Raw genomic sequence first — 15,068 nt, forward strand, 5'->3', positions numbered from 1 at the left:
TTAATGAGCCTGGAGTGACTGGGATTGTTTATCCTGCACACCCACTCCTATTGCCTGGCTCTCTCACCCTCATCTGTCTACGTCTCTCCCTTGCTGCCTGCCTCTCTCTGTCTCTCCATCCCCTACGTGCTGTTTGCAAAGCTTTGCTAAATCCTGACTCATCGCAGCTCTGGGTCACATGCTGCTGTCCCGGCCCTATCAGGGGCGTCTCCATCCTGCTGCTGCCGCCACCGTTGGCTTAGAGGACACATCATCTCCCCTTGAGGTCCTGCATCCCTCCTCAGCTTCGTCCTCTCTCCTTTCTACCACCACTTTCTCAGTCTCTCGTCCACCCCTGCCCTAGGAAGGTAAGTGTCTCCCCACGGCCAGCACACCCCTCACCGCGTGCATGTTTCTGCTGCCCACCTTGTGCCCTCCAAACCCCACACGCACTTTGGGGTCCCTGCGTAGAAGGACCACGGTGAGCAGCATTAACAACTCAACTCCCCTCACTTCCTCCCCTGCTCCTCCCACCTCGGTCTCCTCACCCCCATCCTTCTGACTTTTCTTTCATATTTTAATTTCAGGTACTCCCTCCTTCCCAAGCCCCCCACCCCCGCCCTTTCCCCTCGCGGCAATCATCATTTCAGACGTGAACCCGGGGAATTGCAGGAGGGGGGACAACCAGCGAGCATAGGTGGTGCTCGCAAGGGCACTGTCGGGAGGTGCTGCGGGATGGAGCTTTCCCCGGGGGAGGGGGTGGTAGTGGGGAGAAGGCACCGCTGGGGAAAGGATCCAGCCTCAGAGCGGACCAGCCCCCCCAGCCTCCCGAGGTGTTGCCATAAACAACACCTCCCTGGGGGAGAGGGAGGGAGAAGAGGGGATGTTTTCCTGTTTGCACAGCCCCACACCACAGGGGAGGGGGAGAGCAGGGAGAGGAGGTGACAGTCAGGCGAGCAGTAGCTGCATCAGTCACGACACTGCAGCAGTGCGGGCTTCCCGGGAGCAGTGCCCAGCCCGGGGGAATCGCGGCAGCACACGGGACTGGTGGCCGTGCCTAAGGGGAAGGGTCTTCACCGTGCTGGCCTGGCAGGGACAGGGAATTGCTGCCAGCGCCAGCTCCACAGGAAGGCATTGCAGCAGCACCAGCCTCCCGGCGTACGCTGCCCAGCCCCTGTTCATGGGGGCTGCACAGCCTCCTCTCTCTTCCTGGATGTGGTCTGTGGCTTCCCAGCCGGGGCTCCATCCCAATCCCTTATCCCAGCTTATCCGCCTCTGACCTCCTTTCAGGACAGTGCAGCTGATACCAGGGATTTCAGGGTGGTTCTGTTCAAAAGAGAGCAAATGCAGGGGACACGGGGCAGCAACACAAGTGCAGAAAAGGCTTAAACGTCTGTGAGGGAGAGAAGGTCATGTAAGTGATGGGGTGGGGCAGGCAAGGCTGGATTTGGGCTTGTCATTTGGCTTCCTCGGATCTGGCTCCAAGAGGGCAGGTGGATGTGACCACAGTGATGTGACCAGGGGCAACGTGACCAGATAAGCAGTGAGCCACAGCATCTGGCACGGGTGTGCTGTCAAAGATGACTTTAAGCGGGGTCCTGTCCCTCTGTACCCCGTGGAGGCTCCTGAGGCACGGCCAGGACACTGTTGCAAAGGAAGCTCACGGCTGGCTGTGCTGGCACGACTCTGGAGGAAGTTCCTGTGGCGTGTGCCAGATGGCGTGAGGAGCAGTGCCAAAGCGGCTGATGGGGGATCCCAGCCCAGATGGACATGGTGGAGGGCCCTGTGCAGGCTCCAGAGAACCCTGGAGTCACTGACCACAACTCCCCACATGAGAAGCTCTGGCTGAAACTTCAGAGTGGCAGCACGATTTCCTCACACCCTTGTGATTGCCACCCACCGGAGCATTGGGTGCTGGCTCCGGCTTCCCCATCCTGCTTCTCAGCTCCCCTCGGTGCTGTGATGTGCTGTTCAAGCTCATTCTCCCCTGCCCGGTGCTGAGGCCCTGTGCTGGCTGTACCCCTGCTCACACACACCATGGGGAGGTCCTGGCTGGGGCTCCGTGGCTACTCTGGCCTCTGCCAGCCCTGCTCACAGCTGAGGGAATCATCTGTGGGAGCCAAGGGAGGAAAACTTGGGAGCACAGAGGGACACACGCCTCATTGCAGCCCCCCAGCATAGCACAGCCCCACAGCCAGGGGAAAGAGAAGGTGGCATGAGGAGCTGATTTGGAACCCTGGAGAGCAAACTGCAGCAAAGAGAAGCTCTTTCAAACAGCCATCATTACCCACCAGCATGTTTTCTACTTCAGGTTTAACCAGGTCCCCCAAAATGCCAGGCTTCCTCATGTCCCCCACCCAACAGAGATCCAGCCCAGTCTCATCTGCTTCCCTGCCTCAGGAGCGGAGCGAAGGGTTGGCAGCTGGGCCAGGTACCCCCTCTGTTCAGAGCCCTCTTTGCCACGTCTGAGGTGCTGTGGCCTTCAACAAGATGGCTCCAGGCTGCCAGGCTCCACACTCCCCTGCCTTGGCGCAGCCTGACCCCGCAGCCCACGGGACACAGGGACACTGAGCAGGAGCTCGGCAGGGGGGACATGGTTGGGGTCTGGGACAGCCAGGCTGGGGTCTGGACAGCCAGGATGGGATGGCTTCCCTGCTGTGGGCTGGAGAGGGGCTGGGGGTCCGCCCTGGCTGGCTGCCCCTGCCCTGACTGTCACGCTGCGCTGGCTCCCCATTCCCTGCATAGGGACACAGCAGCCGTTGTCTGGCCTGGCAGGCGCTGTCCTGGCCTCTCGGCAAGGGGACAGGAGATGCCGGAGCTGCTGCCCCGTCCTTGACACCAGAGCCAGGGGCACCTCCCCGCTGCACCAGCTGATCCCTCCCTCTCTGCTGCCCGTGGCACCCTCCCCATCCCTGCCATCCAGGCTTGTGTTGGGCGCTGTGCTGTGACGCAGGGAGAGGCAGACTGCTCCGAGTTTGTCAGATGCAGCACAGGGACAGGGTAAATTCAAATAGACAGCCAGTTCCTGGAAAAAACTGTAGTCTGGGTGAATTTCTAAATTTCCTGGGGAGTTTTAGCCCAAATTTCTAAGGTCACTTTTCCTTAAATTCTCTTTTCTCTGTCAGTCTAGACATAGGAGGGGCGAGCAGCACATCCTGGTGCCTCTCAGAGCTGAGCATATCCTGTTATCTCCTCTTGACAGACTCACCATGGCAGTCGAGAGGATCCATGCCCGTGAGATCTTGGACTCCCGTGGGAACCCCACCGTTGAGGTGGACCTCTACACACACAAAGGTACGTGGGTGAGGATAGGAGACAGCGGGCAAGCCCTGCCCACCCCGGCAGAGCTGGCGCTGTGCAGCAGCCTGGAACGCCAAGAGCATGGAGGGTCCTCACGGGAGAACCCCCAGCAGACAACGAGTCAGGGATAGAGGCAGAGACCAAAACTCTGCTCGTGGCTCTGCTTGTGCCTGTGCTCAGTAACTCTGCACACATGCTGGGCAAATCACGACAAGACAGCTGGCTGTCCTGTGTGTGACATGAGCCATGCTCCTGCCCGTAGCAGGGACAGAAGGTCTTTTTATCGTAAACGTCTGCACCTTCTCATCATACCCCTGCTGCAGCTGTGCTTTTAGTCCTGGGGCATAGGAGATGTTTGGTAGAACATCCATGGCCATGCTCATGGCAGGGGTAAAGCTTTGTTCCTGAGATCAATCAATCAGCTACGTCCATGCATGGAGTTCAACTGGAAGAGCTGCATTTGCACTGGGCCCAAAACTGCTTGGGCCGAGGGGTGAGGAGCAGTGAGAGGCCAGAGCAGGCATGCAGCCATTGTCTTCCTTCTTCAGCGAGGCAGAAACCTCAGTCTGAGGGAGAGGAACCTGAGGATGGCTGTGAGTCAGGCTGCTTCTGGAACTAGGAGGAGGGCTGAGGAACTTGCACCCATCACACACGGTTCTGGGATCAGAGTGAATCTCTGGGTGCCTGACATCCAAGTTCCTCAGCCTGGAAGCCCTGGGTGCATTTATTTCTGCCACTGAGGTGCTCCACCTCTAGGGAGACCAGCCACAAGCAGCCAGCCAGTGGGGCCATCCATCTGGAAAAGCAGAGCAGAAGCAGGTGTATGGGGGTTTTTCCTCTTCACCCTCTGCTTATCTCACACCCCTGTTTTGCTGCTTCCCAGGCATGTTTCGAGCAGCTGTCCCCAGTGGAGCATCCACTGGTATCTACGAAGCGCTGGAGCTGCGAGACAACGACAAGTCACGTTTCCTTGGAAAAGGTGGGGAGATGCCTGCTCCACAGCTCATCCTCGGGGCTGCTTGTGTGTGGGGCTCTGCTGGAGGGTACTGCCTACCCACTGGTGTGACACAGATGTCTCCCACTGCCCTCAGGGAGACCACAGAGGCACAAACATAGCATAATGTGAAAGATCAGGCCTCGATCTTCCCTTGCTGTCTCCCTCTCTCAGTCTCTCTATTGGTCCTCTCCCTGCCACTTTCCACTCTTTTCTCTGCCTCACTCTCTCTCTCTCTCTCTTTCTTTCTCTGCCTCTTCCTTTCTTTAGGGGTCCTGCAGGCCGTGGATCATATCAACAGCACTGTCGCCCCAGCTCTCGTGGGCTCTGTAAGGATTTCTCTTTGTTCTCCCCTGTCCAATGCTTACTCTGGTCGGTCTCTGTCCCCTGATCTCTGTCTCTGCCTCTCTTCATCTCACTGGGTTAACAGACACACCAATGCTCTCTGTAAACCTGGGCACACCCCTCCTGCCCCCCATGCCTGTATGTGTCCACAGCAATCTTTTCTCTGGGAGGAAAGGATTTAACTCTTCCTGGTCCACCGCAGCATCTGTGCAGCCTAACTAGCCCCCTCGGTGCTCCCTGCAGAGCTCACCCCCTCTTTCATCTGTGCTCCCCCTCAAGCACTGAATCACATCCACATGTCTGTGGCCTCCTCCTGGTGTGATGAGCAATGGCTGTACCGTGCAGGGTCTGGCACAGCCTTGCAGAGCAGTGGTGTCACATCTGCAGCCTGTTTACACCTGAAGATCCGGAGCCTGCTTTGAGGAGAGCTGAGCCAAAGCCACATATTTCATGCCATGTAGCCCATGGCTGGCTCTGGCTGAGAGCCCAGTTCACTCTGCCCCTGAAAAATACCCAGCATGGTGGAGGTCTGCCTGTGTTCAGTCAAATCTTGCTCTCCACCTCACTTCTGGGGATGGCTCCATCCAGTCTACATTCGCTTGCTTGAGGTTGAGCATATTCTGTTGTTCTGCCTAGCTTCTGTGTGACCACAGCACCACAAAGCTCCCTGGAAGCTGCCAAAAGGATGGGTAAACCCCCAAGGGTGTCCTGTGTCCCCAGCAATGCGTGCCCTTGCCTGGGCTGCAGCTGACCCCCTCTCCACCATGGGTACATCTATACTGCACTGCAGCAACACCGTCAGGGTTACCTAACTTGACTAAATATCACAGTACCAGTTTCCAGAGCTTTGTGTGTATATGTTCCCCCACAAGATGAAAAGGTCCTTTTACCCCCAGCTTCTCCATCAACGCCTCCTCTCCTGCACACCAGAGCCAGCAGCTCTTCTAATCATCCCCTTCTCAGGAGCTGTTTCTTTCTTGCAGGGCCTCTCTGTTGTGGATCAAGAGAAGATAGACAATCTGATGCTTGAGATGGATGGCACAGAGAACAAATGTAATTCATCCCTCTTTTTGGCTGGGAAATTATGAGCATGGGAAGCTGCAGGGCTGGAGTGGGGGCACTGTCCAAGCTGTGGTGAGCCCAAGGCTGGGCTGGCAAGGGCACCCACTGGGCAGGATGTTGCCACCTGAAAAGTCAATCTCCTCCTTTGCCCACAGCCAAGTTTGGGGCCAACGCTATCCTGGGAGTTTCGCTGGCCGTGTGCAAGGCGGGAGCTGCAGAGAAGGATGTGCCCCTGTACCGGCACATCGCTGACCTGGCTGGCAACTCTGACCTCATCCTTCCTGTGCCGGTAAGACTCCTCAGCCCTTGACATCCACCTTCAGAAACTCCAAAAGAGGGTTGTTTCCAAAAGAAACTTCAAAGGTGTTGGGAGGTAGATAAGGAAGGGATATGGGACTGAAACATCAGCTGAGTGCACTGCAGTTGTGAGGGAAGCAAACTAAGGCCCGAGGTTTGTCAAGTTTCAATTGGAAAAAAGGCACCTGAGGAGGATACAGGAGAGGTTGTGGCGAGGGGGCTGACAGAAGATCTCGTTCTTAGCACAAGAACCCAGGGGCATCGTGTGAATCCTCTGGGGCACAGTTCAAAACAAGGGCATATGGGTTTTCACACCAGGGGGAAGCTGCCTTGAGAAACTCTTTCACAAAGGGAGTTGTGGATGCTAAAATTTTCTCAGGGTCAAGAAAAAAGGTCCTGGAAAAGAGACTGACAGTATTATTGATAAACATATACTGATAAACAGAGCACAGATAAACACACATAACTCAGAAGACCTCTGAGAGGGAAACAGGTGGGAAAATCCTCCCCAGCCACGTGGTTTAAGCCACTAGTGGAGGGAAGACTCCAGGCTTATGTGTCTTTGGTCTGATGGTTGAAGCTGATGTGCTTATGTTACCCTGTGAGATGTGGCATGAACGGGCATGGTGACACATCTGAGAGCCACCTCTCAGGGGTGCCAAGACCAGTTCTTTCAGCTCTGACTCTCCTATGGACTCTTCCAGGCTTTCAACGTGATCAATGGAGGTTCCCACGCAGGCAACAAACTGGCCATGCAGGAGTTCATGATCCTGCCTGTGGGAGCCGAAAGCTTCCGTGACGCCATGCGCATCGGGGCTGAAGTCTATCACAACCTCAAGAGCGTCATCAAGGAGAAGTACGGCAAAGATGCTACCAATGTGGGTGATGAGGGAGGCTTTGCTCCCAACATCCTGGAAAATAGCGAAGGTGAGAGCACTACAGAGATGGGGTACCCCTGCCAGCCATGCTATGGGTTCCTATGCCCAGCTCACAGCATTCCCTGGACTGATTCAAAAGATGATGCCTCAGCGTCATTGACCTCCTGTGTTAGGGAATGTTTCTAAGCTCCTTCTCCTTGGGGTGGCCTTGATCTGTCACAGCCTCTCCACACAAACCCTTTATGCATGTGCACACTTTTACAAGGCCTTCCACAAGTTTGTCTTTGAGCTGTGGAATTGCATTTTAATTCCTCCTTGTCCCTTTTGGACACAGCCCCTACAGGTCCTTGGCACGTTTCTGTTGTGTTCTGGGCTCCCTTCTACTTCTCCATCACACCACCAGACTCTCAGTGGCTCTAGGGACCTTCCCAAGGGAGGCTCCCACCAAAAGGCAGAGCTCTCTGCATGGGCTGACTCTCCTGACTGCAATTCTCCCCTCAGCTCTGGAGCTGCTCAAGGAAGCTATTGACAAGGCGGGCTACACAGACAAGATCGTCATCGGGATGGATGTGGCAGCCTCCGAGTTCTACCGCGACGGCAAATACGACCTGGACTTCAAGTCCCCAGATGACCCAAGCCGCTACATTTCTGGAGATGAGCTGGGCGACCTCTACCAAAGCTTTGTACGTGATTACCCAGGTGAGCTGCCGTGTGGGGCGGTAGGGAATCAGCACTGGTGCTGCACACCGACCAGGCACAAACCCTCTGTGTTTTAGGGGTGGGAAGGGAGGCAGCTTTGACTCGTGCCTCTTTGGTTGTCCTTTCAGTGGTCTCCATTGAGGATCCCTTTGACCAAGATGACTGGGAGGCCTGGTCTAAGTTCACTGCCAATGTGGGCATTCAGATAGTGGGAGATGACCTGACAGTGACAAACCCCAAGCGCATCGAGCGAGCTGTTGAAGAGAAAGCCTGCAACTGCCTCCTGCTCAAAGTCAACCAGATTGGATCTGTCACAGAGGCCATCCAAGCGTGAGTCCAGCCCACTGCCCTTGTTGTCCTGTGAATGGGTTGGGGATGAACCACAGCCAGGTGTCACGCTATGCAGTGCGTGAACAGATTTGTGTCTCTACCAAAGTGTAGGATGCTGAGAGTGGGAGCAGAGTGTGCCTGAATCTTACCCTGTGCAGGTGGTTAATTGTAGTAGGAGCTCCTGACTGCATTCTTCACTCCTTGCAGCTGCAAGCTGGCTCAGGAGAATGGATGGGGTGTGATGGTGAGCCATCGGTCTGGGGAGACTGAGGACACCTTCATTGCTGATCTGGTTGTAGGACTGTGCACCGGGCAGGTAGGTGAAACCCAGGCTGTGCACAGGCCTGGAGGAAAGCAAAGGGGTGTCAAAACAGAATCCCCTGCCCTGCCATGTGAAACTGGTACCAGTCATAACAGTGTTTGCTTTGCGGAATGCTTTACAGATAAAGACGGGTGCTCCCTGCAGGTCTGAACGCCTGGCTAAATACAACCAGCTCATGAGGTAAGGGCACCGGGGATGGGAATGCAGTAGAGAGAATAGGGGAGTGACCAACTGGGTGGGAGAAGCTGAAAGCCCGAGGGGAGACGGGGCTTGTGGGTGAAATGTTACAAAGACAAGGCACAGAGATGACAGTAGGATCCCGGGGAGGCCTCTGGGGCAGACTCCTTTCCTCCTCCTTGGCATGAGGGTGCATCCCTGCAGTCACAGCAGCGGGCAGGAGCTGAGCTCCTCGGGCACATGTCAGCTTCCTGCTAGTGAGCTGCCTCTCCAGCACCCTGGTGCCTTCAATGCTCCCTCACTACAAGGGCCTGATGTGTGCTGTCTCTCTCCTGCAGGATTGAGGAAGAGCTTGGCGATGAAGCACGCTTCGCCGGACACAACTTTCGCAACCCAAGTGTTCTTTGAACGTTGTCCCCAGGGCACAGCCACCCTGCTGCTCTTTCCCACCTCACAGACTCTGAAGCCCCCTTTCCCTCCACTGCTCCCTTTTTTGCTCTTTCTCCCCACTCTGTCACCTGGTTTCCTCTCACCTCGAAACCCCTCGAGTTCAGGTGTCCCTGGCTAGTTGTACCCAGGTGAAGGATGAGAGAGCGGCCTACACCCTGTCCCTTGCTGTGGGGCCATAAGCATTCCTGGATCTAGGCATTGTGTGTCTCTGTTGTTCGTGCAGGGCCACGCCTGGGCTGCTCTGCTCACGTGCCAGACCACGGGAGCGGCTGCCCGGCGTGTTCCCTCGTACGCCGAAGCATGTGCGGTGACCATCCGTGTGCCGGCCGGCGTGCTTGGACACCGCCGCGCCCGCGGCCGCGTCCAGCTGAGCGTTGCAGCGGCTCGCTCTCGTTGTGCATGTGTGTAGGTGTGTGTACGTGTCCTGCCTACGGCGTCCCCGTGCCCCGGGCGTGTGTCTGCACCGAGCCCCGGTGGGACCCGCGCGTCCCTCGCCTCCACGCCGGCGGTGTCGTGTTGGGCTGTGCTGTGTTGGGCTGTGCTTGCCGGCAGCTTGGTGTTGAAGTGCACTGCTGTCCCACACTGGGTGTGCGTGTGTGTGCGTGTGCGTGTTGTCAGTCTCTGGCTCAGCACATAGTACTGCGGGGCAATATATTAAAGCACATCCCTCAACGAACCCATGCTCTCATTTGCTTCTTGTGACCTTTCTCTCTCTGTTTCCTTCCCTCTTGCACTCCTTCACCCTCCCCTCCGCCCATGATGTCTGCTTCACCTTGTGGACAGCCCATGCTCAGCTGAGCAACAGACAAACTACAGATCCCTAAACTCTATTAAAATGTATTTCACACCTGAGTTGCCTGACTTGGCTTGATGTTTATCTCTAGTTGCCACTGTTGGGGAAGTGGGGATATTTTGCCACCAGAGCAGGAGATGCTCACACAGAAAGGTAACAAAAAAAAAAAGCAGAGGGGACTGGCAAGGGGAAGAAAAGGCCCAGCTACCCTCACCCGCTTTCACATCTTTGTCCCACAGCCAGACTCTTCAATTGGCCACCAGCCAGGAAGCACCAAAGGGAAGGCATGTGTGATGACTTGCCCCTGTCACCTTCACCAAACCGTGTTGCATGAAGATCTGCTGTGCACGGACTTCACTTGTGCCTCCCACTGATGTAAAGGCCTCAAGGTGGGCCCCCAGCCCTCTGTTTGCTGGACTCAGATGGCAGACAGAAATGGCAAGTCTTTGAGAGAGAAAACGCTGGTTGTCCTCCCCCACAAGGGGTTTGTAGGGCAGTGACTGGAGGTGTAGGTGGGATGGGTAGTCTCTCCCCACTCCATCTTTTGTCACAGGGGCAAGTCAGCAGTACTTGGGGAAAGCTGCCTGTGCTCCAGCCAGTGCCCCAGCAGGCTGGATGCCAGCAAATCCCAGCGCTTGCTCAACAAACAGCTTTGTTCTGGACTGACTCAAAGGAAGGTGGGGGGTTGGGGGTGCTACTGTGAGAAATACAACTGGAGAATAAATGATAAAAACACCTTGCCCACCATCATATTCACGTCAGTAGCTCTACCACGTTCTTGGGCACATTCAGCTCCTGCTCCACCTCCCTGCAGAAAGTTTCCAGACCCTTGCTTAACTCTTGCCTGAGTTTGTTTCTGAGGTTGCTCAGCAAGTCCCAATCGCCCTAGACTGTGTCCTATTACAGTCTTTAAAATCCAAAGACAAACATTTAAAACACTGGCATTTCACTGCTGATCCTTCACTAAACAGCATAGACTAAGGACTAAGTCCAAGAAGAGAAGACAAAGACTTTGGCACACATGCCCAGAACTGAGAAGAGGGTGGGAGGGAGAATGCGAGGGTAGAGGCGGGATTGGTTTCCAGGGCATCAGCAGCGCACACAGCGCACATCTCAGCGGCAGGAATAGCTGTGCCCGGCTGCAGCCCGCTCTCGCCCGTGTCTCTGGGAGCTGTAGTCCGGGTGCCGCCGGGGGAAGGCTCTGCCCCATCTCCCCCCACCCCCGCGCCCCCCTCGGCGGCACCGGCACCCCGCGGGGTCCTGTGGGTCCCCCCGCGGTCACGTCTCCCGCAAAAGCGGCTGTGTGCGTGACAGCGCTGTTTTCCCGAAGGAACGCGCATTTTGGATACAGCAGGCAGTGGGCTGGCTTTTCCCGCTGTACACCTCACTGCTTCTTTGTTTTAGATACTAGGATTTTGCGAGCAGTATGGCTACTGCTTAGCAATCAGGGCAGTTTTTGGGGAAAAAAAAACCCCAACTTTGTTACGTTTCATATTCCCAAGAGCATCACCCCTTCCCCCCCCCGCCCCTTCCATTCGTCTTTTCTGTGCAAGGAAGGCAATTAATTGCCCAAGGTATTTGGCGGTGCCTATTTAAATGCAGCCAGGCTGCAACAGCAGGGAAGTGGTGTACATGTCCTACATGTCCCTACAATGCGGGAAGGATTTGTTAGGCAAGAGTTGCTGCCAGTGAGGCATCACCACGTCCCTGTGTCAGGGAAAGTGCGTGAAAGCCCTGAGGGGATGGGAACACATCCCGCCATAGCAGTACCTCACCTTGGTGCTTTTTCTAAATCGAAAGAGTTCCTCACTGCCGGCACAATGTATAGAAGGAATACGGGATGCTGGCATGGTCACTGCAAATATTTGTCCGCATTCAGTGCATCCGAAGATGCATATGCTGCTTTCCTTTTGGCTCAGTGGCAGAGATTTGGTTACAGCTTCTTTGTGGTAGGAATGTCCAAGCACTCGGCTGATCCCGCACCTGAGGACTCCTGTTGTACGAGCTGATGTCTCCATCAGATTGCTGTGCTGTAATGTGAATGCAGTCGGAGTATGAGTAACAGCACGGGGATGGGCTGGCAATGTGACGCTATCTGTGAATGGAAACATTTGTTGGATTTGCTTTCTTTTACCTCTCAAATCATACTCTGTTTAAATTACATTTGCAGAGCAATGTACAGCTGTTAAAGGGATAATTTAACATTAACTGCTGCCTCTTCCTCCCTGCCCCCCCAAAGCCTGCAGTACTTTTTTTTTTTTTTTTCCCCTAAATACGTGTGTGCACCCATAAATGAGCTGGAAGGGGAGGTGTCACTGAATTAGGCTTGCTGTAGAGTCCAGAGAAAAGCCTTAATGATGAAGAGCTACCGAATTTCTCTAGCATGTTCTCATCTGTCTCAAGAACAGAGGGATGTTGTTCAACCTTGAGAAACCAGTATCTTTCATATAGGAGGCTGTCAGGGACACTGTCTTGATGAACATCTGACAAGAAGTCCAAAAATTTGGGTGCTGGGTAATTCCTATGAGGTGCTGCGCAGCTTAATCAAAAGAAGAGTATTTGTCTCTGCTGGTGGAAGACCAAATACAGACAGCTTGGACAGGTTGGCAGGAGGACATTACGAAGCTCTCTCTCTAGGCAAAGATGAGCATGCTAGAGCATTGTGTATCTCAGCGTGGAAGCAGCTATAACTTCCTTCCTTATTCCTTCCATCAAGGAGACCACTATCTGCTGTGTGTCAAAAGGGAAGTGGGGCTCCATGTATTTTTAGAGTAAGAGTTTACAGGAAAATTGAGATGAGATATTTGGAGGTCTAGACTTCAAACCCCTGCTAACAGCAGGGCTAGCTCCAGACCTAGATGAGGCTGCTTGGAGCCTTGGCCAGGCAGTTTCTGACCATCTCAAGGTGAGGAGATTCCCCAGCCCCGACTGAAACCTGTATCAGTGCTGAACTACCTTTAGGGAGGAGGTTTTCCCTTTATCTAGTCACAATTTCCCTTCTTGCAAATTTCATAGGCATTTCACTGTGTATCTGTCAGAAGAATTTGGCTCTCACTTCTCTGTAGCCCTCCATACCAAAGGAAAAAAAAAAAAAAAACCAAAGAGTAATTGGTTACCTCCCAACTTTTCTCTACTCCAGGCTGAAAGAAAAAGCTCTTTCAGCCTCCCTTTGTATGCCACGAGCTCTAGCACCTCACTTATCTCATTCCCTCCCCCACAGGACTATCAGAACCTTTCTTGTGCTGTGTTTCCCTAAGAAGGCTACATCCCAGCCAGGGCCTCTCCTTTTGCAGGCAGCTGTTTGTCCCCTGGTAGAACTGGAAAGCAATGGGATGATGTGGCTGGAGAGATCTCAAGGTGGCACGTCCTATCTCCCTAATCCGAGGGAGGACCAGCTACACCCCAGGAAGTTTGGTTCCTGGCTGGGTCACAGACTCCCCAGGTGATATATCCATCCTGAAGACACACAGCTATAATGCTCCTGGTTTGCCCAAGCCCTTCAATCTGTTGATTTCAAAGGTGAGATAATTTTATTTCCCACGTTCTGCAGCCAGCCCACCTTGGTCTTGCTGCATGAGCACACACAAGCACTCGTGGTTCTCTTGTCTGTTTTCCACCTATGCTTACCACTCTGAAAGCATAGGGTGTGACTTGACCTAGCAGCAATTTGGCTGGGAGCATTTATAAGTGGGGAAAAGGAATGGTTGCCCTGGTTCTGCTTCTCTTTTGAACCACCTCTGATGTCTCTTCATAAACTAAGACTGCAGGCCATCTTTGGCTGGCTTCTTGGAATAAACCAAAGCCCAGTATGATTTTCATAAGGTATTGGAGTCTCTGCCTATTCACTTATTGAAATAACAAATGACACTAAAAATCTTGATAATTAATTTAAGTCAAGCTTTTGAACTGAAGCAGCTGACCTGGTTATGGAAGATGATGACATGAAAACCATTTGGGGCTTGACACTGTGGTTATATAAACTTGGTGTCACACGTTACTCATCCAAAAGATCTCAGCAATACTAACCACTGTAGCTGCCACAGAGGTTTTTCCTCAAACCACAAACCTTGGGGATCTGGGTATTTTGTTTAGCATCCAGAGAACAAGGATCTTGACAAGATCTTCGTCCTTCATGAATCATCACTTTGGCCTCTAAGGGTCACACGCTCTATGAGCTCGGGAGGCAAGGCTGTCAGATCCTAAAGGCGACAGTTCGAAGCAGCCGTGACAACTGCAAACGCCACCACCTCAACAGCAATAATAATATTCTGTCTTCTTGTCTGGGGCTCAGCTTGGTGAGGCACTTTGTGAAGCAGATAACGCTTACCCCCGTGCTTGGGATCCACAGGGTGGTCTCTTCCACACAGCACCTTGCCAAAACAGTATGGTGAAATGTTTTGGACTGACCACATAAAACCTAGTGAGCATTTCTGCAAACATTAGCCATGGCTTTTTCAGTCTCCCATGCCAGATGTGGGAACCAGAGAGGCTTAGGGAACCACAGCACTTCAGGATTACTGCTGGCAGGGTGGAGGGTCCCCACAAGGGGCAGGACAAAGAAGCAAGCTGTGGAGAAGGGTGGATGTGAGAATGAATGAGAGCTAGAGGCATGAAGCATGCTGATGTTGTGCAACAGGGTGCTGCATGCCAGTGGGGCTGGCTTGGGATTGAGAAGTACCGAGAGCAATTCTGCGTCCAGGATAAATAGTGAGGCCCCAAAATGGCATGGTACCCCTGAAGTGGGTGTGGAACACTTGCACTGGGAGCCACCAGTTTAGAAGGAACATGGCTCTTAATGATTTTTAAAGCATTGGGGTGAATAGCACTGCTGAAACCCCCAAGAGGAGAGGAATACATCTGCATTCAGTGCCGAGTTTGGACGCCGTTCAGTAAATAGTGCTCGGAGCCATGTAGCGGACAATGAGAATTGCTGAATAAAAGCCCGTGGAGAGCAAGCCATCCATCCTGCTCACTGAGAGGTCCTGCTGAGGAAATATTTTGGGATTATGCTTGAAGGCCACCAGAGTGAAACCTGCCCTTCTGCACACTAAGGCTTTCTTATTTAAAAATACAGCCGTGTTCATGTCTGTGAGACACAGCTCCAGGTTGCCGTGCCTTCTGCAGCTAAACGGGGCAGGAAGGGCAGCACTTGTAGCATCCCCTCGGCCCCCAGCCCCGTGCTCCGTTGGCCGTGCTCCCGCAGCAGGCAGCGGCTGGAGCTGGATTAGCCCCTCGGCGGGCTGGCCGGGTGACAGAGCCGGCGGGCTCCCCCGTTCCCTCCCAAAGCCATTCCTCCGACAGCAGCTTTTCCAAAATGGCTATCGACGCCATGAACTTGGCCAGCGAGGGGCGGCAGCCGCGTTTCCGAGCAGCCATGGGGGGATGTTTCGCGTATCTACGGCTGAGCCCCGCCGCTCCCCCGCACCGTGCGGCCGCGGGAGG

At 54.2% G+C, this 15,068-nt stretch overlaps 1 protein-coding gene across 1 annotated transcript; it reads left to right on the top strand.

Annotated features, from left to right (window-relative positions):
• Positions 1–124: 124 nt before the first annotated feature.
• Positions 125–9,685, top strand: ENO2 (enolase 2). Its single transcript, XM_002196480.6, has 12 exons — positions 125–347; positions 3,182–3,273; positions 4,163–4,258; positions 4,544–4,602; positions 5,602–5,671; positions 5,836–5,969; positions 6,682–6,904; positions 7,357–7,554; positions 7,683–7,884; positions 8,092–8,200; positions 8,328–8,386; positions 8,722–9,685. Exons 2-12 carry the CDS (start codon positions 3,189–3,191, stop codon positions 8,789–8,791), a joined length of 1,305 nt encoding a protein of 434 aa, XP_002196516.1. The 5' UTR covers positions 125–347; positions 3,182–3,188; the 3' UTR covers positions 8,792–9,685.
• Positions 9,686–15,068: the final 5,383 nt, after the last annotated feature.

Source organism: Taeniopygia guttata, chromosome 1 (assembly GCF_048771995.1).
Source record: "Taeniopygia guttata chromosome 1, bTaeGut7.mat, whole genome shotgun sequence".
Classification (NCBI taxonomy): Eukaryota; Metazoa; Chordata; class Aves; order Passeriformes; family Estrildidae; genus Taeniopygia; species Taeniopygia guttata.